Genomic DNA, 22,591 nt, shown 5'->3' with positions numbered 1-22,591 from the left:
AGTAGTTTGAGAGATAATTAATGCTAAAGTCTTCAAGGCCTTGAGGTATAAATAGCTTTCTACATATTTAAATGTGAAGTTCTGGACAAGAGTATGTTTAGGCCATGTGTAAGAACTGACTTCTGAGTCTCCTCTGTTTGTGCAACAAGACTTGAGTCTTCTGAATTTGCCTGGAGAGAGGAGATGAAGGAAATGGTAACTTGGCAAATCTGCTGTTCTGTCTTGTGTTCCTTGTCACATCACATATTAAGAATGCTGGATAATAAATATGCTTCCTAGGTCTTGTAATGCTGGCTTCAGTGTGAAGGGAGAAAAGGAAGGGGCTATAATGTTTGGAAGCTGGTCTTCAATTATGTGTGATCATTGCAGATCCTTAATCTGATGCAAAGCAGTGTGAAGCTGTTTAGTATGTTTAGTGAGTAAACAAAACCTTAAGTAATAAATTTCTTTAGAACAGCATAAACAAGGATTTAAAGGCAGAATACCTACCTAAATTGTGCAAGAAGAGGAGAGGGAACAGTTGGTTTGTTCAAAGGATTTTCTTATGGTCTAAGAACTGGAGCATTCTTTGACAGACTGAATATAGTGGAATTATTAGCAACTAGAGTAACTTCAAATGTTCCCCTTCATTACTATGACTTCTCTTGACCTGCAATTTTCCTTAAATAAGGAAAATTAAAATATGTGGAAAAACAAATAGGTTTTTTAAATCGATTAAACATCTTTAAGGTGGCAGGTCACTTCACTATTACAGATTTTTGTAAGATTTGAAGAAAATAAGCACTTGCTTTAATTCCTAGATAAACTCCTCTGGGCCAGTAATGGCTTGGACTTGCACAAGTTTGAAAAATGGAAAATGGTAGGGATTGAAGTTTGTGAGATTGACTGTGTCAAACAGATACTATTGACCTTGCTATTATGAAAGAAGGGAGGATAGGTCAAATAACATGAGGGAGCAGCTCTGAATGTATCTGAAGCCTGTGCAAAGTTTGACCTTATACAGAAATGATGGCTTGTGCTGCAGACCTGGCAAGTGAGAGAGAAGAAGGGATTGCAACACAAGAATGCAGAGAAAGAGGGGAGAAACCATCTGCTTGATACAGTGTCTAGTGTGGCGTGGATCCAGATTAGTTAGCCATCTGGTTGATCCTGTCCTGCTGTTTCCCTAGCAAACCCACAGTTGACCCAGAACTGAAACTTAAATTGCTACGCTGAATCAGTTTTAATATGTACAACTAGCCAAAGTCTTTTTATTTGGTTCAAGTTCATGAAAGGCATGCGTGTTCAGATCCTGTTTCTTTGGTCAGAGAATACTTACTAGAACTTGCTCTAGTTCGGGTTTGGCTTGACTTTCTGGGCAGGACTGCTTCCAGACAGAAGTACCCTAGAACAAGAAGTTTTTACCAGTAGCAGTAATCTACTGTTTCAAACTCTGGTTAGTTATGTTGCTGTTGTGGTTTAACCCCAGCCGGTAACTAAGTACCATGCAGCTGCTCACTCACTCCCCTCTACCCAGTGGTATGGGGGAGAGAATTGGGGCGGGGGGAAGGTAAAAATCGTGGGTTGAGATAAGAACAGTTTAATAGAACAGAAAGGAAGAAACTAATAATTGTAATAATAACAATAAAATGACAATAACAACAGGACTGGAATATACAAAACAAGTGATGCACATTGCATTTGCTCACCACTTGTTGACTGATGCCCAGTTAGTTTCTGAGCAGTGATCTGCACCCCCACAGGCCAACTCCCCCCAGTTCATATACTGGGCATGACGTCACATGGTATGGAATACCCCGTTGGCCAGTTTGGGCCAGCTGTCCTGGCTGTGTCCCCTCCCAACTTCTTGTGCCCCTCCAACCTTCTTGCTGGCTGGGCGTGAGAGGCTGAAAAATCCTTGACTGAGTCTAAATACTACTTGGCAACAACTGAAAACATCAGTGTTATCAACATTCTTCTTATACTGAACCCAAAACATAGCGTTGTACCAGCTACTAGGAAGAAAATTAACTCTATCCCAGCTGAAACCAGGACAGTTGCAAAACTTTCCGATTCAGAAACATGTAAATAGTCTCTATATAAAGAGTTGGTTCAGGGTATGCTGTGAAGATTGTCTGGGAAATGAAACCATCGTAAGGCTTCCATTTTGCACTTGATGCATCTAAATTTTTTTAGCTTTAGCTCACTGCTGCTTGTTTCTGATATGCCTGAAATGCAAACTACCTTGCTACAGCTGTTCTTTAAGCACTATGGCAGTTAACATATCTGTGATATCGATATACAATGACTAGCTGCATATTGAACTACAGTTTCAGTGATCTGAGTCTTTCTGAGCTTAGTAAGTCTTAGTTTTAGTTTTCCTCATGGTGAAGAAGATTAGGCTTGGCCGTTGTAACACTTTAACTTGTTACAGTGTCATGACCAGGTGCGTAAATTGGGTTATTTCATGTTACAACTGTTGTCTGAGAGAGTGTCAGACAGATGCTTTAGAGTATTGCAGGAATATCTTTTTTCCTATTTGTGTCTTTCAGTTCTTCTAGAATTTTTTCTTCTCTGGTAGTACCTTCCAGTGCAAGTTCCAAGAGTCTTTGGTCCTGACCTAGCCAGTAACTTAGGAAAAGATATGCATAAGGAAATACATTTAGTAGTACTTAACTTGTATGTCCCCTTTATGGATACGTAGAACAGAGGAGCTTAACATATTATAAGGGTAAACTGCAAACTAACAGCAAAGAAAATTCCATATTTATTTCCTAACAATGTCTTGTATATAGCTTCTTAACATAATTTTTGCAGTTCAAAAGGGTTTTTCTGTGACTTCTGGAGAAACTAACACTTGTGTATTCTAGGTATAAGCGAGTCTTTTCAGTTGGAACCCATGCCATCACCACATACAATCCCAATACGCTAGAAGTTACAAATCAGGTAACTATCATTTTTGAAGTTGATTTCTGACTTGGGTTCACCATCCACAGTGATGCCATCTGGAGTGGCATTCAATCTTCAGAAACTATCTAGTCTGACAAGATCTCAGCAAAACCAGGATACAGCAGCTGCTACAAAAGCACATGTAACAGAAAACTGGTGTTGCCTTCACTAACTCTACAAATATCCAGTGGTTTCTGTACTTTTAGGCAATTTGTCTTTTTTGGCCAATAAGTAGTAGTTTGCTTTTGGGAGTGCTGTTCTGAATGAACTGGGATAAGTTTGATCACTGTAAGGCTGTGTGCCTGAAGGGAGTCAGGACACTTACTTTGCAGAGTATCAAATAGGAAGCTCAAGCTAAAGCTTTCATGGAGCATGCTAGTTATTGTCTTGTTACAGCAATTCACTTATAGGTGCTAAGGTTTTTTGAGTGGAGGAGATGTAGCTTTAAAGTTACTAACAGTATAACCTAATTACTTTCAATTGTCTAGTGGCCTTATGGAGATATCTGTAGTATTTCTCCTGTTGGAAAAGGACAAGGAACAGAATTTAGTCTCACTTTTCGCAAAGGCAGTGGAAAAAAGTCTGAAACTCTTAAGTTTTCCACAGAGCACAGAACTGAACTCCTTACAGAGGCACTGGTAAGATTTATTTTTTTTTCTTCAAGCAAGCAGTAAGTACTTGGTTATCATTACCATTTGTTGCAGCTTACTATGTTTTCTTTCCTTACATAAAAAAGTAGGAAAGCAAGTTGTCTTTTGAGCTGTTATGTTAATGAAATTGGTCTAGTGTCAGTTGTAGCAACTAGTGCATGATTCTTAAATAGCAAGTAAAGCTATGAATACTGAATATATTAAACTGCAGTGGAATGGTGAGCCTTAAAGGAGGCTTAGTTTGAGTCCCTTGAAACAGGGTCATCTTAAATGTAGACTTTCTGGATAGATTGGCTATCATTTACATTCATTCATGGTTAACTTTTTTAAAAACAGAGATTCAGGACAGACTTCTCAGAAGGAAAAATCACAGGACGGGTAAGTGTCTGGCTTGTCTGGATCATATGCAGTTTAATGAAATGGTCTAAAGACTTAAACTTCTACTTTGTGTTATGCTTGTGCTATATGCACTACCTAAAATAGCTTTTGTAAATTTGGATCTGAAGTCTTGCTTTGAGAGGAGAAAATTAAGAGTTTGTTCAAAAGCAATGGGAACCTTTTCAACAGTAGAAGGCTTGAGTTCTCTTCACTTGGCCTGAGCCTTATGGAGGTACACTTAAAGACTTTGAATGTTACTGCTGAGGTAAAGAGCTTTGCCATGTGGAGTTCTTATCTGGAGAGAAGGGAGGAGAAAAACATAAGCTTTTATTCATTATTCAAATGTTTACTACTTCCAGCACTTTCTAACTCTAAATAGTTTTCTGCATAACATCCTGAATGCTTGATGTGGGAATATTGTTTCCTAGGAGGATTTGTGTAGGTCAGATTAAAGACAAGATTGCCATATAATGAACTTGCTAGTATGGTAATAAGCAAGGCAGTATACAGACCTGGACTTTATATTTGGTTTTATGTCTTCTGGTCACAGAAGATAGCACTTAAAAGTAACTTAAAGCATTGCATAGAATAAATTTTCAGTGATGAGTGTAGTAACACTGCTGGAATATGGGGGCCCCCTTTGTCTTACTGTAGTTTAGAACAGACCTCTAACTTTTGCTGGTTTCATTAAGCCTGTATTTGTAATGGAATATGACTCCAGGAGATGAAAAATTTGCACTGTAGTGATAAATTTACCTTAATTTAGTCTTGATTAGCTGAATAACAGCATCTGGTGCAATAGCTGTTTCCTTGCCTAACCACAGTACACATAGTTTCTGAGTAGACCACCTTCTGCAGCAAGAGAAACTCCCTTTTGGAGTGGCTGTTTTGGGATTGTTGTTCTCTTCAAAATGTGTTGTTTAAGCTGCAACTTCCTTGTGAGTTGACAGCTACTTTCCTTTGATTCATAGTGTTCTTAAATAAGAGCATTAGGGGAAATGATATAATTTTTTTGAACTTTACACCCATGCTGCTTACTAGATTTGGAAAAGTATTGCTGTGTAGTAAAGGAGTGTGTGTGTGTAGATGTCTAATAGTAGCTTTCTCTGCAGAGGTATAACTGCTATAAACATCACTGGAGTGATACAAGGAAACCTGTGATTCTGGAAGTGACTCCTGGAGGTATTGACCAAATTGATCCTGCAACAAATAAAGTCCTGTGCTCCTATGACTACAGAAACATTGAAGGCTTTGTCGATATTGCTGGCTATCAGGGAGGCTTCTGTATCCTCTATGGAGGATTTAGTAGATTGGTGAGTACTAAAACAAAACATCTTGGTATGGTGCTTAGGATGTTTGTAGCTGCATATTTAATAATGAAGCTTCAACATAATTTGAGCATGCAAGTATGTGCATCTTTGGGACCCAGCTGTAGAGCCTCAAGGCTTGTGGACAGATTTTAAAACCTCTTTTCCACAGGAAGTTAGTTAAAACATTTGAGAACAATGTTTGGGGTTTTTTTTGCTTATTGTATGTTTACAAACTAAAGAGTATAAATTATCCCGTTATTTATATTTGGATAATGAATATGAATGCAGTATGGACATGGAGTTTCCTGACACTTCTCAAAGTTACAGAAGTGACAGGAGTATTACTAATCTACCTAACTGATGGAGGGATTCTATTCAGAAATAGATCTATCAGTGGTGATGCCTTTTTAGGCCTGTGGTCTGATATTCAGCAGCTTTGCTTGGGAAATACTGCAGTGTAATGTTGGTGTCACAGTCTTAAAAGGGTTTCTGTGTCCTATACTGCAAGCAGCTGACATGAATCTATAGGAATTAATTCATGGTTATTAATGTAAATATAGCTACCTCAGTCACTACTAACAAAGTAGGACTCTGTTCTCTAGATCAGGGTTTGCATGTCTTTTGTACTGCAGCATGCTTTTCTCTGGCATAAAACTAGCAATATATAATTGATTCTCTAGAGCTGCCCTAACCTTGCCTAGCAAGGCTGGGTAGCAGCCCTTGCAGATAACAGCTGGGGCTACCACTGTGGTTTTCTGGCTCTTCACTCCTGCCAGGCTGTCAGGATCTGTTGCCAAGGATGGACAGGCAGGTCATGCAGACCTTTATTTAATGGCATGCTAATATGTAGCAGAGTATTCTTTAGGAATAGGTGCTATAGATTTTTTTTTTTGAAAGGCAAATGTGAACTTAATAGTGGATCTCTTGTGTAATAAATACTACTTTTCTTTATACCATGCACTCAGCAAAGGCAAGCCCAGCTGCTGGGAAGATTCTCTGCTGTTAGGTATATAGTGGAGGATTATTTATGGAACTGATTTCTTGAGCTATGCCATATTTTTCACCTGTTCTTTTTCTTGTCAAAACTTGCAGCACCTGTTTGCATCTGAGCAGAGGGAGGAAATTATCAAAAGTGCAATAGAACATGCTGGCAACTTCATAGGTATCTCCCTGCGGATAAGGAAAGAATCCCTAGAATTTGAGCAATACTTGAATCTGCGCTTTGGAAAATACAGCAACGATGAATCTGTAACATCTTTAGCAGAGTTTGTTGTCCAAAAAATAACACCTAGACACTTGGTAAGGGTGTCAAACTGAACTTACTCGGTTCCTCTTAAGTGCTAAGAATTCTTTCCTAACATGCCTTTGTTTTTTCAAGGAACCTGTGAAAAGAGTACTAGCTCTTACAGAAGCTTGCTTAGTTGAGCGGGATCCGGCTACGTATAACATAGCAACTTTGAAACCTTTAGGCGAGGTAAGAGGAAACCTTTCTCAGTACCACTTCTTCAAATAGGAGCTCTAAAAGATTATAATAGTAGGAATTTGATAGTCTACATAAGATGGCCTTAATTTGTAGAGTAGATAACACTGCTTCATGAATGTGACCCTTACCTCTTGTTTTTAGGTATTTGCAATAGTATGTGACTGTGAAAATCCCCAGCTTTTTATCATTGAATTTATCAAAGGACAAATTCGGAAATACTCTTCAACAGAAAGGTAACTGGAGCTCCTGTGTGTTATAAATTCAAATGAAAGTTGCCATTGTAGTGCTTCTAGTTTCTCAGCTTCCATAACCTCTGACCCTTGGAAGTGTGAACTCAAAGCCTTGCTATTCTAGTGGTCTGCCACTTACAAATCAAGATTTGTTACAGGATCTTCAAGGAAATCTGTCCAGAAGTTTTCTGATGAACATGTAAGGGTGTTGGACAGTTAGATACAGCCTGTTTCTCCTAAGCAATGTTGTTCTCTGTATGTTGTACTTGATTAAGCAGTGTATCTGAGACAAGGAAAGAAAGCATACTTTAAGTGATATAGAAAGGAAGGCTGTAAACTCCTTGAGCTGTCTGCTTGAGATTGTCTTAGTTGATTCTATTTAAAACAACCAACAGAATAGTCCCTGAGTGCACTTGCAGTTGTAATGCAGTCTAATCCTGCTAAGTGAGGTTTTGCAAAAAGCACAGGGATGAATTGGCTCACAACATGTGTACCTCATTAACAGATAATCTAGAGTTGATCCCTTTAGTGAAAGGCTGCAGCTGGCTATACTGGGTGAAAGACAGCTCTGTTCTTACAGTGAATAAAGGAACACTTGAAAGTTGGTGACTTCTTCCAGAGGTGTAGCTAATAGCACCAGTGTTAGTAAGAGATTCCAAGGATTGCTGCCTTTCATTCTGTGCTTGATTCTTTTTTTTTCTTTTTTTTCTTAACTTGGTTCTTTGGCATCACTTTTCTGATTTAAATTTTATTTGTCTGTCTTTCTCCCAACCCAGAGATTCACTCCTGGCTAGCTTGTTGGATGGAGTGAGAGCTTCTGGTAACAGAGATGTCTGTGTGAAAATGACCTCTACGCACAAAGGCCAGCGTTGGGGATTACTCAGTATGCCTGTAGATGAAGAAGTAGAGAGCCTTCATCTGAGGTTTTTGGCGGCTCCTCCAAGTAAGCTAATGCTTATTACATGGTTTTATAGTGCTTTTTAAAGCATACAGATATTTAGTCAGGTACTGTGCACTTAACTTTTGTTATGTTTTCTTCCAGATGGCAACTTTGCAGATGCTGTGTTCAGGTTCAATGCTAACATTTCCTATAGTGGGGTACTACATGCAGTTACACAAGATGTAAGAATAAGTTCTCTGCCCGTCCTCTTAAGATGTTGTTAATGCATAAAGATGATAATTGTTATTTCTTAACCAGGGTCTGTTCTCAGAAAACAAGGAGAAACTCATTAATAATGCCATAACAGCATTGCTCTCTCAGGAAGGAGATATTGCAGCATCTAATGCAGAGCTCGAAAGCCAATTCCAAGCAGTAAGACGACTAGTGGCTTCAAAAGCAGGCTTTCTTGCCTTTACTCAGCTTCCAAAGTAAGTGAAAACTCTCTTCAAGTTTGGAAGTAGTAGGTGAAAACAGTTCTTGAGCTTTTGATGGTGTCTTATCTTTAAAACTGAGAATTGGAGTTAAGTCTCACTTCTGAAAGACTGGAAGACTCTGTACATGATTACTTCCAGTAGTATGATGCCGTCATCAGGCTTTAACATAAATTGAGCATCCCAAATGATCATTAGTATGTAAAGCTGATTCTTCCTTAGCTAAATGCTCTCTGCCTTGAGTCAAATATGGTTTAGTGATTTTTCCCAGTGGAAAAACTTCTAAAATGCACCTTCGTCTGTCCTTGAAGTAGGCAATTCTTCATTCTTAAAGTATGTTGATGCCATTGCTATCTTCAGTTCAACATGAGATAAAATGTGATGTTAGGAAGTTGAGTTGTACTCCTACAGTACATATAGGCCGCTTGGAGTCTGTCTTAATTGGATAACATAAGGAAGCAGAAAAACTGCCTGATGTTCTTCTTAAAATGAAAAATTCTTTGGACTATTTCTGACTCTGGATTATGGGGCAACTGAATGATGTGAAGAGTAACATACATACTTAGTCTGAGACCTTTATAAAGTTCTATTTCTCTGTGAATATTGTCCTGTACTATCCCTATCCTGTAACTACAGAAATATGTCTTTGTTTTGGTGAATGTGTTCTTGGCATATTGTTAACAGTGAAGTCAATGTTAATGTTTTCTTACCAATGAATCTCAAATTTATGTAAACGTCAAGGTACTGGCTTGCCAAATGCAATGGGACCAGGCCACTTTTGGTCCCCAGTTGGACTCTTATCTTAAAACTAAGATTTGTTTCCTCTCTAATCTTGGTGGTTTTGCTTTCCTTTCAAAAGATTTCGAGAACGATTAGGAGTAAAGGTTGTGAAAGCCCTCAAAAGAAACAACGATGGAGTAACCCATGCCTCTATTGACATGCTTTGTGCTCTTATGTGTGTAAGTACTAAATTGCAGATTCTTTCACTTAATGTGTGAACTTCAGTCTACTGAAAGGTGTAGAAATAGGGACTGGCCTTCAACTTGCAGTGTGCTCAAACATGAAATAACTTGTTGTACAGTGATTTCATGCTGAACTTGAAGTAGGATGTGCTTTTTATGGGTTCAGAGTGTGGCTTTTGAATTACAGCTGTTAAGAACTGAGGGTTGAAATGTGACTGCATAGTGAATACTTTTTTTATAGCCAATGCATGATGACTACGACTTGAGGCAGGAGCAGTTGAACAAAGCTTCCCTTCTTTCTTCAAAGAAGTTTCTAGAAAATCTACTAGAGAAATTCAATTCCCATGTGGTAAGTCAAATTTTGAAGATGGATAGCTTCAAGTGCCTTTCCTAATTGCTATGAAAACACTTCTTTCATACTTGGATATGTCTTTGAATATACCTGTACCTGCAATTGAAGTGCAGAAAATATAGCTATGTCTGGCACTGAAGCTTGTTCTAAATAGGCTTGGATCTTGACAGGTTAGAACGTAGCTGTCTATATTGAAGAATCATGGAACAAATGTTTGCATGTTTAATACGGAAACTGGGTGTTCCTTTTAACTAAAAGGATATTTAGTGTCTGATATGGTCTGGGAGCCAATACTTTACTAGACTATTGCCATACTCAGAGTAGTGGCATATTTTAAACTTGTAATTTCTATTTGCAGACTGTTTCATGGTATGACAGGGAAGAGCACTTTCAGCGTCATGAGTACTGAGTAAAACTTGCATGAATACTCTTGGGCAGGGGAGAAGCACTGTATCTGTATTACATACCTGTCTTCCTAATTTCAGGATCATGGGACAGGTGCCCTAGTAATTAGTTCGCTTCTGGACTTCCTGACATTTGCCCTATGTGCTCCATATAGTGAGACTACTGAGGGGCAGCAGTTTGACATGTTGTTGGAAATGGTGGCATCTAATGGAAGAACACTATTTAAGCTCTTTCAGGTAAGACTTTGTAATTTTTTGTTGTTATTGGAAGCTTTAGGTAGTCAGTGAACATGAACTTTTTCTTGTTCTCCTGAAAGACAAATTTGTCTACTGTTCAGCTGGTTAATGTGCCTAAACCTTTTCTACCTTGGTGAGTTTTTTTTAGTGATCTATTGCTTTATCTTCAGATACCAGATTGAGGTGGTTATTCTTTAGTGAATGATATGCGAATCATTGTAGAATAGACTGCCTAAGATTTGTTTCTAGAAACGCTTTAAAATACTACTTAAGTATTAAGCTAGATTCAGCAGATGCACAGATCTTCTCTTTGGAGAATCTGCCACTTTTTTGTTTCTCTCAGTAAATGAGAGTTAAAAGAGTTACAAAAGAGTAACATCCTATTGAGTAGTAAACCTGTAAGAATTCTAGGATTTTTAGCTAAAATGTCAATTATTTCTGTAAAACCAGTATGCTCTTTTGCTGCTTGGTTAGTGTCAGCTTGTGTCAGTTTCCCCAGCATTATTCCAGCTTCTCTGGTATATACTGCTGTTCAGTGCTAAGAAGTCCATCTGATACTTACATGAGTTTCTTGTTTAAAGGTGTAAAGTAGGAACTCTTCTGGGGCTAGCTTTCACAAAACTGAAATACTAACTTTTGCCCAGAACTGGAGGTAAAACAGCCACGTAGATGAGTTAAGGAAACTGAATCAGATGATCTAATCTTCAAATTTTGCACTTGGATAATTTTGTCAATGTTCTATTTTAGCACCCTTCCATGGCAATTGTGAAAGGAGCAGGTTTGGTAATGAAGGCCATAATAGAGGTGAGATTTTATTAGTATTACCTGGGATAGCATACTAAATATGTATAGTCTGTTTCGGAAGTGCAATTGCTTGCCAATAGAATTTTGTTATATTAGCTTGTGGTGGTGGGGGGGATGGTGGGAAGGGGGAAGGTGAGGAACAGGACACCTGCTTAATTGTGAGTGGTTTAATATAGCAACTTGCTTTATCTTACGCTTGGGGGTTGGGAAGGCATGTGAGTTGAGACAGTAGGTAGTGCCTTGCATGTTTCATACTGCAGTCAAGATTTGGCTGTTAATGTTGTATGTAGCTCAGTCACATACCTCAGAGCCACCAGGCTTCTGCATGTTTAAGAGAGCCTCTCAAGGAGGAGAGGCCATATTTCCTGGGATACATTTCCAGATGGAGTGGGACTGGGATTAGCAGGCAGTAGTGTCCTAGAGCAGACTAGTGATGTAAGCCTCTGCTCTTGGCTCTTTCTGCTTTCAACAAAGGTTGATTTGTCTTTGTTAGTTTCTATATTACGTGATGTATGGACCAAGTCCATACTTCTCAAGGGCTGCTCATGATTGTTGCAGGGTGACCTTGTGAACTGACTCTCAACACTTCCTGCATTGAAATTCAGGGCTTAAGTTAGTGCTTCATCATATCACAAAGGCTTATGCATCTGAAATGCATCTAGTACTTTCTTGGAAAGGAAGTGAATGAACACTTGAAATAGAGGTTGTATAGACCTGCAAGTTTCCACTGATATACCTGATAACATTAGCTAAAAGTTGCTATGGTGTTCATTACAACTATCATTTGAACTATAGTGGGACATGGGGAAGTAAAAATGCAGCGAAACCTTTTTCTTCACTATTCATTGTAACTAATGTATCTTGACTGAGTGACAGTCTCATCCATGTGGCTATCTAAACTGAACAGCACCAGTTATTCTTAAATGGTTGCTGCTTACCAAAGTCAAGCATCAAGCAATTACTTGTGGTTGTCATTCTTTGTTTAACCCTAATTTGCAATTGCAGTGTGGAAATGGTACTGGTAAATGTACTACCAGCCTCCTGACCTATGATGGGAGCCATGCATCTTGTCCTATCCAGTTACTGACCTTATGAATATAACTACCAATTAATCTGGTCTGTGGCTTTACTACAACTTTGATCAGTTGCTGTTGAGAACTTGCACTTTATGCCCATCATACTATAGCTTCTGGCTTTTGGATATTAGTTGACATAATTGATGGTCAAGAAGGCCTTAGAACTGTAGACTAAGATAAAAGCAGCTTAACTAAGATTCTTTCTTTAGTAATCATCTTGCCCTGTTTCCAAAGGAAGGAGACAAAGAGATTGCTACCAAAATGCAAGATCTTGCCCTCAGTGAAGGTGCCTTACCTCGTCACTTGCACACTGCTATGTTTACAATAAGCACAGATCAGAGGATGCTTACAAATAGGTATGTCAGTCTCACTTGATATATTATGTTTAAAAAGTCTAATGGCCTAGCTAACACTAGAAACATTGGGAGGTCAGGGAAGAGAACTTGCAGTTCTTTAGGAGAATGTTTTCTTCGGCAGCTGGTATGTTTAAGTAGAGCAAGCTTCAGTTGAGACTGTAGCCACTTAATGAACCTTCGATTATTTTTTTGCCAAAATGGCACTTGGATTGGTTACTCATTAAAGGCTCAAGTTTTGATTTTTGTTTTTTTCTGAAAACATTCAGGGAAAGAAAAGGCAATTAGTATGTCTGGAACTTGTAAAAGAGTTTAATTTTATTATACAACTGTATAAATCCTGGTGTGCACACCTCAGACATCTTGCATGCAGTTAGGGTCACCCATCCTGTCTGAGAGAGAAGTCTCCTTATATAGAAATCATTCCATGAATTCAGCAGTCAGAAGAACTTGTGAGCTCTTGAAACTGGGCCTGAGGGCGTGCTGAGGAAGATGAGTGATAATTCAATTACTTCCACCCAAATACAATATTATAGAAGCTTTAACTTGCATGGTCCTGAGGCACTTAAAGAGTTGCTAAGCAATGTAGTGACAAGTGGAACTTGTTGCCACTGTATGTCACTCAGGAGAGAGCTAGTATGAAACCGTCTGTCATATTAGTTCAGATTGGAGCTACTAATGACTTAATTGTAAGTCACACTTCAGTTCAATGCAGTAGAACCCTAGTGACAAATGTTGGCAGAAAGTGAAAGTTGGCATAGAAGACAGGCTCCCAGAAAGGCTTTCCTAGCCAATAACTGGTATTAAGAGCTTCAAGTGGAGCAGTTAACAGTTCTTGATGGTTTCTAGACTCTTAACTGTAATGTAAGATTGACTGGATAAACTTACACTTAGTCATTAGATGTTTAGTTTCTGCTCTATTGTTCAAGTGTTCTTTTGAGGTCTAGATTAAAAAGCATGTGCTGCTACTGTTCCACTAGCTTCACTGGAGCTTCTTAAAGGCCACACTTTAAAGCATGCCAAGTATATACTTGAACTGGAACAGTATAGTGCTTTGTGCTCTTACTCACTTAAGAGCATGAAGCTCTTGCTCATCTTCATTTCACCAGCATGGTGAGGGTGTCAGTTTAGTGGTTTAAAAATCTGTTTAAAATACTAACTTGCAGTTTGTTATTTTGATGGCTTTTTCAGGCAGTTAAGTAGACATTTGGTTGGCCTCTGGACAGCTGAGAATAAAACTGCTATGAACTTGTTGAAACGCATCTTGGTGAGTAAAAATGGGATACGGAGTAGGGAAAGAATAAAATCTGAGAGCCTGTAGTGTTAGAAAACTTGGGATAGTCTATATAGTAAACACATCCCCTTTCCCCTCCAGGGGGGAAATCTAGCCTGGGAGGTCACTCTGGCATCTGCTATTTGAAGGATATTGATGGCTAGTACAAAACATCTCAGATTCTTGAAGTATTCTGTTACTTTCCTGCCACTTGTAAAATGGTGTATAATACACAGCTTAAAAATAAGGTGTCTGACTTTTTTTCTTTATTAAAAGGAAAAAGATGTGGGAGACATAGTAAACATAGTCTCTAATAGTTAGTTCCAGTTAAAAATTAAGGCAAGAGTTCTGTCTGTGCTTTCATGCCTGTCCAAATTTGTTTGCTTATAACATAGCTAAATTTATATATTAGCTAATACTTCCCATGTTCTTTCACCCTTACAGCCTCCTGAAAGGTTCTTGCTTGGGTTACTTCAGTGAAACTAGTTCAAAGAATAGTGTTGTAAGGAATTACTAAATCTGGAAAAATAGCAACTTTTAAATTCAAAATAGCAGTTCCTTCATTTCTGGCAGAGCAAACTGTCTTGATCTTGGTGACTATCTTCAGGAAGGCTTAGTCAAATGAGACTATCCCATCTCTAATGTCACATGCAACAGTCAATCCATATCAGAGGATATGGATAGATTCTGGTGTTAGTATATTCATCCCCCTCAATTGCTGTGGGTTCAACTCTTTTCTTCCTGCAGTCTTTACCTTCATTAAGTGCTCAGTTAAGAAATGGGATATAGGCAAGACCTCTGTTGTACCGAAGTTAATGATGTGCCTCTATTGAATTGTCCTGTTGAGGATGGTGGCATTTCACTAATAAAAGCAAAAAAGCTGCTTAGCTGTACATCTTTGCTTTTAGAGTAGGATATAAATTCTGTTTTGAAATCTGTAATTTAAAGAAATTATCTTGTTACCTAATGTGATGGTTTCTGTTCCAGTAGCCACGTGTGTGCTTACACTGGTTTTAAATGTTTTTAGCCACCAGGTTTGCTGGCATACCTTGACAGTGCTGATCCTGTTCCTGAAAAAGATGCTGATAGGATGCATGTTAGAGATAACTTAAAAATTGCAACTGTAAGTAAATGTAGCTGTCTTACCTCCTCTATTATATAGATGTACAGTCTTAGTGACTTTTCTAATACAGACCCTTGACTGTAGCATTGACCTGCATCAAACATGTTGACAGACCTGCAACTGCAAATAACTAATAGGATTTATTCTGCAGGATCAGTATGGCAAGTTTAATAAAGTGCCAGAGTGGCAGAGACTGGCTGGAAAAGCTGCGAAGGAAGTTGAAAAATTTGCCAAAGAGAAGGTGGATCTAGTCTTGATGCACTGGAGAGATAGAATGGGCATAGCTCAAAAAGAGGTAAAAGTATTTGAAGCTCTTCATTACAGCAACTTAACTAAGTGTAGAAAGGAACACCTACAACTCCATGAAATTAGAGGGAAGCTTGACAGTAATAGAAGTGTAGGAATGTGAGAAACTTCATAGCTCTGCTTCCTTTAGTAAACTCTCTGCCTCTTACTAATCTTCATCTTGGATTAGAAATGGGTTCCAGGGAGAATGTAAAGCAGGCAAATGGATTCATTCAGCATACATATTAAGGTTTGGCTGCTTCTTGCTTTAGCCCAACTTACCAAATTGGACTGCAGCTTATGTGCGTATCTTCCAAGGTAATTATACAGGAGAATAGGAAATGCCCTAATGTGGCAAAACCACATGGCTTTAAACTGCATTTAAACTATGGATATTCTTTATGCTAGTGGCATTTTAGTTATGGAACCTGCTTGAAGAAGCTTTAGTATTACCTTGAATATAGGTATCTTAATGCTTAAATTGCAACATAAGACTATACATAAACCATGGTTAAGATTGAAGTGTGACTGTTTTGATCTCATAAGAGGATAGCTCAAGCATTGCTTGAGTTCTTACTGTTGGTCTCCTTTTTCCTTTCATTTTATTGTCATGTTCTGTATGACAGACTTCTTGAATCATGAGATGTTTCCCTTAACTTTCTTTAGTCTCCTGACTAAGCTTGTTTTTATGCATTCTGAAAGTGAAACAAGCTATTATATATGCAAGGAAGGATGAAAAGGACAATGCAGAGTATTGAAAATGCCTGTCTCTGTGCTTGATTTAACATAACAATAAGCTTTAATTCAGGGAAGCCTTAACTTGGTAAAATCTAGTTGAAGTTTGATGTGGACAGTCGTGCAGAATTTTGACAGGTAATATTTCTGGAATAAATGGTGAACTAGGTTCAAAACAAAGTATTAATGGAGAAATCTGGGAAACAGTGGTGGAAGGGCAAATTGTACTTTAAACATCTTGTCTAGATATTCTGAGCTGTTTAATTTTGCAGTAAATGTATGCAAGTGTAGCTTGGAAAGGGTAGTAGCAAGTTTGGTATTACCACTTTGAATTACTTCGGTGGCTGTGGCTTGTTAAATGTACCTTTTCTTTTTCTTCCAACTTTCCATCACAATCAGGACAGAAACAATATGGTAAGTCTGTATATCTCTGCCACTTGTATGGATTATGTTGCTCAGACTTCTGCTTGCATGTGGTACTTCATGTAAAGTATAACACTGATTTTGTGCTTGATCAAACTAGGGAACCTTTCAGTGGCTAAGTCAGGTTTGACTTATTTCTGTGACTTGCTCTAGTTATTTCCTTTCAACAGCAAAGCATTCTTGTTGTGGGTTTTCCCTTCTATCAGCTTTGGAGCTGATGAGTGCTTATGGTGATAGGAATGAAGCCTTTCTCAGGGCTAACTTGCTTCTAAATGAATGACTTGTTAAACAGCTGAAAGGTTCTCTGGCATGATTTAACTTCCTGTAAATAACACTTGTGAAAGTCTGTTGCTACTACTTGCTAGAAAAGGAGACCTTATTAATGATACTTAACTTAGTGTGGCTTTTGAAGGAATAAAAAACCCCAGCTGCTTATTTTAAAAAGGGAAAATGGGGAGTATCTGTTTCTACTAACTTCTTAAATTTGGCTCTTTTGCAGAACATTATTCAAAAGCCAGTGATATTAAGGAAACGACGCCAAAGAATAAAAATAGAAGCAAACTGGGATCTCTTCTATTACAGGTAAAATACTAAGATTAATATGATGGTCTCTGATATAAGTTACTGCCTCGCTGGATATTTTTGTTAATATTTTCTGAGTTGCTGTGACTTGATTCCTATTTCTGCCTGCCTTGAAACAGTGCAAGTGCGTTGTAACAGGAACTTACGAAAAATGAAATTCTAAGGTATGCTTAAGGATTTCGCTTGTGTTTAGGAAAGGGGGAAATTAGGAAAGCTTCTTAAATGTCATCAAACTACATCCTCTTTTCCCTTGAATCAAAAGGAAGAGTGAGCCACAAACTGCAGGTGCAGATCTGCATGATGTCGAAGGCTAAGCAAAGTAGCACTGAAAAGCATTGTGGTGTTTGCATCAACCTGTAAGCTACTCAAGATGTTTTAACTTGAATTGGAATAAAAATGAGCTGAAGGCAGGCAAAAGGAAAACACATGGATATGGGATTTCAAATAGTGCCACAGGTCCTAAATACAGCTTGATTACCTGTGAGTTCTTAAAACTGCCAAAGTTTACAATGGAGGGGCCTCCATCTGAAAAAAGGGATTATCGTTTCACTTTGGCTGGGGGTTTTATGTTAAATAGACTAGTAAAGCTTGACTGTTCAAGAAACTATGAAAGCAAGCTTGGGGAAATTAATAAACTTGACTGTTTGATTCAGTGCTTAATGTTTCTAAAGGTCAAAAATAGTCCATTCTGCACAAGTGTTGCATGAAAGGAAAATTTGCCTGCTCCTAAACTTCAAGTATTAAAGTGCTGCTCTCAGCCAGTCTCTGGATCCAAAGGCTGTTTTGTAACTGCTGCTGAAGAATGTCTACTGACTGTCTTGTGACACTTGAGACATCAACTTCTATTTTCCTGCATGAACTAGTTTTTAAAAAATATACACTTGGTATGTGCATGTTTGCTGCCCTGGGTTATTGTTCACTTGTAGCCCTTACTGGCAGATACAATGAATAGCTTGTGCATCTCCTGGTCATCAACTATATGCAGATAACAAATTGAGCCAAAAGGGATGACAACAGGTATGCTTTAGTTTAGGCTGACCTCCATGACTATGAAAGCACTATACAAGTGAACACCCATAATTACTCTAACAAACTAGAGACCACTACTCAGTGCCTTCTAATTAAGGTCCACTAATGCTAATCTTCCCTAGCTTGCCAGCTGAGTCTTGTCTGCCTTTCAGATGATGTTTTGTGGGATTTAAACTATGTGACTTCTTTTTTAGATTTCTTCAGGATCACGCTAGATCAAACTTGATTTGGAACTTCAAAACACGGGAAGAACTGAGAGATACTCTTGAGTCTGAGATGAGAGCATTTAATATTGACCGAGAACTTGGTAGTGCTAATGTTATCTCATGGAACCATCAGGAGTTTGAGGTAAAAGACCCACCGTAGGAGAAACTACATATGTAAAATATGTCTACTTAAAATGTCACTTTTCTGTCTATAACTACATGAGTGAATCTTGTGTTGACAATCCCTTCTGCAAGCTAGAATTCTTTTGGGGTTATGGAATAAACTGCTAAGGCTTGAGGCTGTGAACAGGTACTATTGTTCAGTGTCACTTGGCAAAACTGAAACCTCTTCAGCCTGACAAATGACACTGTGGAGATGAAACATTGATCAGAACCCTTGATGTATTCTTGCATTAAGAGGAAAAGAGAAGAGTTGGTGTTAAATTGTTAAGATAAGTCATACTTGTTCTTGAATGTGCTCTGTCAGACTTGTTTTGGGTAGTTTCACAAGTCACTTCTTCCTGATAGCAGGTTCCTTGTCTTTATTTCCATCATGTTTCAGTGATGCTAAGGCTGTTAAATACTGGGTTGCCAAACCCTGAACAGGTTATGTGGCTAAAACCACACTGCTCTGTAAATTATAGAGGATACTGTTTTCATGTTCTAGGAACAGCAATACCTAAAGTTAAAATAGCCTTTCGGGCTTCTGCAGAGCAATTGGTATGGTCCTACCTGGCTTTCTCAAAACAACTTGCAAGATGTTTTCAAGTAATGTGCTAGTAGGCACTTTCTGTACTCTACTCTTATCTCCAGTATTGTTATGGTTCCACACAGTTTTAATTAATGTGTAATGCTAAAGCAAATCAAGGCCACACTTGAATTCAACTCTAAGATATTCTTAGATATTCCCAATGCCGTCCTTGTCACAGTACAGTTTTCTAGTTGAAATTTGAGCAGAGGACTACTAATGAAATGAGTAAACTGCTGCTTTTGAGGAATTCTCAGTTGACTATTCTGGTAAAGCAAAGAATTGCAAGACATCAAGCTAATGCTTTAGGAGAAAGGGATAAGCTGCATACATAAAATAGTTCTATCACACAGCTACAGATCAGTTCTTACCTTGATGCAGTAAATAGCTAAGTTTGGGTTTGGACTGGCATTTCTTGCATGGGCATTTAGCTTTCAAAGTTTTCTTCAGGTATGGGTCAGGCACAGGACTTCTGGGCACCACAGTGTCTGCTATCCCAATTCTATCTCTGTACTTTAGAGGTCCTATCTGGGGCAGAACCAAAGTACAGGTCTGAAACTTAGTAATACAGGTTTCCCACCTGCACTTTGGTCTCTTATGTGGCTTATGCTGCTGGAATGTATCACTGCATTCTTGCAGTTACAGCCCAGGATGCTTTGGGACTGGCTTCAGGGGGCTTCTGTAACAGTGTCTTTTGAACAGCTGCTGTCTCAGATTTGCTTTTAAGTATTTTAAATGAATACTTTATCAGGCTATGGTGTAAGTATTTGAACTAACTACATAGTGGTGACAAAGGCTTCTCTGCCAGCTGTGGAACCTGTCACTTTGCCAAGGGGGGATAGTGGCTTGAGGTTGCTCTGGAAGTGTACTAGTTAGTGGGATGTCTTTTAATCACATGCTGTGGTCAAATCTGTAGATAACTTTGTGGCCTCATGACAGTGGCCTGCAAACTATAGATAAGAAAAACCACTGTACAGAGCAGCTTTTGTGGTATGTTTATGTGGTACCTCTAAATGTGGTGCTTGCCAAATGCTTAAAACCACTGAGCATTGAGGCATCTGGTGAAATGTAATGTAGTTGCTCTGAAGTTAATGATGGCTGTCATTGTGCAATTTCACTTCAGCTTCTTGGTGTGTATACTGATGCCTCTAGGCTTTTATTACCCAGCATAACAGCAAGTATAACTAGTAATTACATCATGCTTCTGTTTCATACTTGTAGTAACAATGAGTGAAATATCTTGCAATGGAATAACTACTTACTAAAGCTTGAGTTACTGAATCATCATTTGTTCTGGGGAGGAACAATAGCTTATGGCGTATTTTGTAGATGTGTGTTTCTTTAACAGCAAACTTGCAGATTTCAGCCTTCCTCAGACTGTAGCAGGGGTTGCTAACCTTGTTGAGTTTATGGATGCAAGCAAGTACAGTCTTGTTATGCAAGAATAAACTTAATGAAGGAGAAACAGTGTTTACTGTTAAGTAACTTGTTCTGTGTTACAGGTAAAATATGAGTGCCTTTCTGAGGAAATAAAAATAGGGGATTATTATCTAAGATTGCTACTGGAAGAAGATGAAACTGAAGAAAGTGGAGCAATCAAAAAATCGTGAGACTTTATTAAGATCGTATCTCATTCTCAAGGTCTTTGTTTTGTTTTCTTCACTAAAATCTCATCTTTCTTAGATATGAATTCTTCAATGAACTCTATCATCGCTTCTTGCTTACCCCAAAAGTGAATATGAAATGCTTATGTCTGCAAGCATTGGCCATTGTTTATGGAAGATGTCATGAAGAAATAGGACCATTTTCTGATACCAAGTACATTGTTGGGATGTTGGAAAGGGTAAGAATTATTTAAAATTACTTGATACAATAGTTAACGTACAGCTAGTCCAACATACGTGCACATCCTTCAAGTTGCTGTGAAACCAGAGTTTTGGTTTTACAGAGTATGAAGCTGCAGCATGAATACTTTCCACCCCTATGCTGTCACCAAGTGTTCCTAGTATCTCCCCTTGATTCAGTTGAAGTTTCACTAAAAAAACCTGCTGATCATAAAGGTATTTCAAACTAGTATCTTTATATCTGCATTTTGTTAGCCAACAGGTTTTCAGGTTGTACAGAAATAGTGTGAAGGAACTTTGTGTGATATTAATCTTGTGCTTGCTTTTGAAAAATGCAGAAGCACAAAGCTTTTTAAGAGGAGAACCTTGTTCCATGTTGCATTATTTTGAAGTACTGACTTCAAGAGTAGTAGCAACAGCCCCAGACCTAATGAAATGGTAGCCTTAGGTGGGCACATATGATGGATTAGATTTTTAGTGGTATCTACTTTGTCCTTTAAGTGTCTGTTAAGGTATGTCTGACAACTGATGCAGCTTGCAAAAATACATTTCCATGCAGTCTGGAGAAAGGGTTCTTTGCTAATGTCAGTATGCGTTTTAGATATGGCTATTGTAAGTGAAACTGAACCAACGTAGTCTTGTTATTTTGCCTTGACTCTTGATAGTCTCACCAGAGATGTAACACCAAAGACCCAATCTGTCTGCTGGCTGAAAGCATTCTCTTTTTCTCTTGTACTTGTTAACTGGCTCACTGGGGAATCTACATGTTGTATCTTTAGAACAACAGACTTAGCAGAAAAGTGGGTTTGAATGTCGGACTCAGAGCAACAAAGGGGATGGAAAGCAACAAGGCCTTGCCTCCTCAGTGGCAGAAAACTACATTTATTAGTTGTGCGTGAAACTGGACATGTAATAATCAGCAGTTTTATCCTGGGCATGGAAGAAGTAAATAGTGCAACTATTGACTTTTGAAGGCAACTTCTAGTATGTGCTATCAAATACTAACTTGTTATCTTCCATTGCAATAGTGCACTGACAGAGTTGAACGGGACAGATTGATACTGTTTCTCAACAAGCTGATCCTTAATAAGGTAAGGTGGACATGTACACTTAACAGTAGTTTATTGGTCTTTCAGCTGTATAAAATGGTCTGAACTAGTCTTTCAGTGTTAACTTGAGCAAAAATTCAAGTCTTGAGGAAGTCTTAAAACAATGTTTGGTACAGCTTTCTGGGATGTGGTAGTTATTTACTGGTGAGAAAGCTGAAGGAAATGTGTAGATATTGTGGTGATTATACCATTCTAGTCAGTTCAGAGAACGATTTGACTTTTCTCATGGTCACTTATTTGAATAAAACTGTTCAGTACTTGTAACAACTCTTGTCTAGAAAATGCTGGTGTTAACTCAGTTTATCCATTAACAGAAAAATGTGAAGGACCTTATGGATTCAAATGGCATTAGAATCCTTGTAGATCTGCTTACTCTGGCACATCTTCACACAAGCAGAGCTACAGTCCCTCTGCAGGTATGTGGCCTTCGTTTCTTACTACTCATATGTTGCTTTGCTAAGAGGACAATTCTTAAAAAAAAAAAAAAAATCAATGTCCTTTTCACATTTCCTGTAGAAATGTGATATTTACACTGAAGCTAAAGCTATTCTTATAAACATCAACTTCTAGAGCAATGTGATTGAGGCGGCACCTGATATGAAGAGGGAGAGTGAGAAAGAATGGTACTTTGGCAATGCTGACAAAGAAAGGAGTGGTCCTTACAGCTTTCAAGAGGTACCTGTCAGCTTCAAACTC

General features: G+C 38.4%; 1 protein-coding gene across 3 annotated transcripts in view; it reads left to right on the top strand.

Moving 5' to 3' along the window:
- The window catches only part of DNAJC13 (DnaJ heat shock protein family (Hsp40) member C13), a 57,298-nt gene that overhangs the window by 9,261 nt on the left and 25,446 nt on the right, over positions 1–22,591 (top strand). For 2 of the 3 annotated variants that reach the window (XR_003922756.2, XM_030009672.2), the window contains exons 3-28: positions 2,850–2,925; positions 3,417–3,566; positions 3,915–3,956; positions 5,069–5,269; positions 6,359–6,565; positions 6,645–6,740; positions 6,891–6,982; positions 7,756–7,922; positions 8,022–8,101; positions 8,178–8,347; positions 9,210–9,309; positions 9,554–9,661; positions 10,150–10,305; positions 11,053–11,109; positions 12,420–12,541; positions 13,730–13,805; positions 14,839–14,934; positions 15,086–15,229; positions 16,354–16,368; positions 16,877–16,959; positions 18,183–18,336; positions 20,445–20,548; positions 20,626–20,785; positions 21,815–21,877; positions 22,210–22,311; positions 22,466–22,570. Coding sequence is in view for 2 of the 3 variants with exons in the window: in XM_030009672.2 (XP_029865532.1) it covers positions 2,850–2,925; positions 3,417–3,566; positions 3,915–3,956; positions 5,069–5,269; positions 6,359–6,565; positions 6,645–6,740; positions 6,891–6,982; positions 7,756–7,922; positions 8,022–8,101; positions 8,178–8,347; positions 9,210–9,309; positions 9,554–9,661; positions 10,150–10,305; positions 11,053–11,109; positions 12,420–12,541; positions 13,730–13,805; positions 14,839–14,934; positions 15,086–15,229; positions 16,354–16,368; positions 16,877–16,959; positions 18,183–18,336; positions 20,445–20,548; positions 20,626–20,785; positions 21,815–21,877; positions 22,210–22,311; positions 22,466–22,570 (2,926 nt within the window). In the remaining variant the exon portion in view is untranslated. The remainder of the gene's footprint in view (positions 1–2,849; positions 2,926–3,416; positions 3,567–3,914; positions 3,957–5,068; positions 5,270–6,358; positions 6,566–6,644; positions 6,741–6,890; positions 6,983–7,755; positions 7,923–8,021; positions 8,102–8,177; positions 8,348–9,209; positions 9,310–9,553; positions 9,662–10,149; positions 10,306–11,052; positions 11,110–12,419; positions 12,542–13,729; positions 13,806–14,838; positions 14,935–15,085; positions 15,230–16,353; positions 16,369–16,876; positions 16,960–18,182; positions 18,337–20,444; positions 20,549–20,625; positions 20,786–21,814; positions 21,878–22,209; positions 22,312–22,465; positions 22,571–22,591) is intronic. The other variant, XM_030009675.2, reaches the window with a different exon arrangement.

This window comes from Aquila chrysaetos, chromosome 3 (assembly GCF_900496995.4).
Source record: "Aquila chrysaetos chrysaetos chromosome 3, bAquChr1.4, whole genome shotgun sequence".
Taxonomy (NCBI): domain Eukaryota; kingdom Metazoa; phylum Chordata; class Aves; order Accipitriformes; family Accipitridae; genus Aquila; species Aquila chrysaetos.
This window is presented reverse-complemented; position numbering and strand designations above follow the sequence as displayed.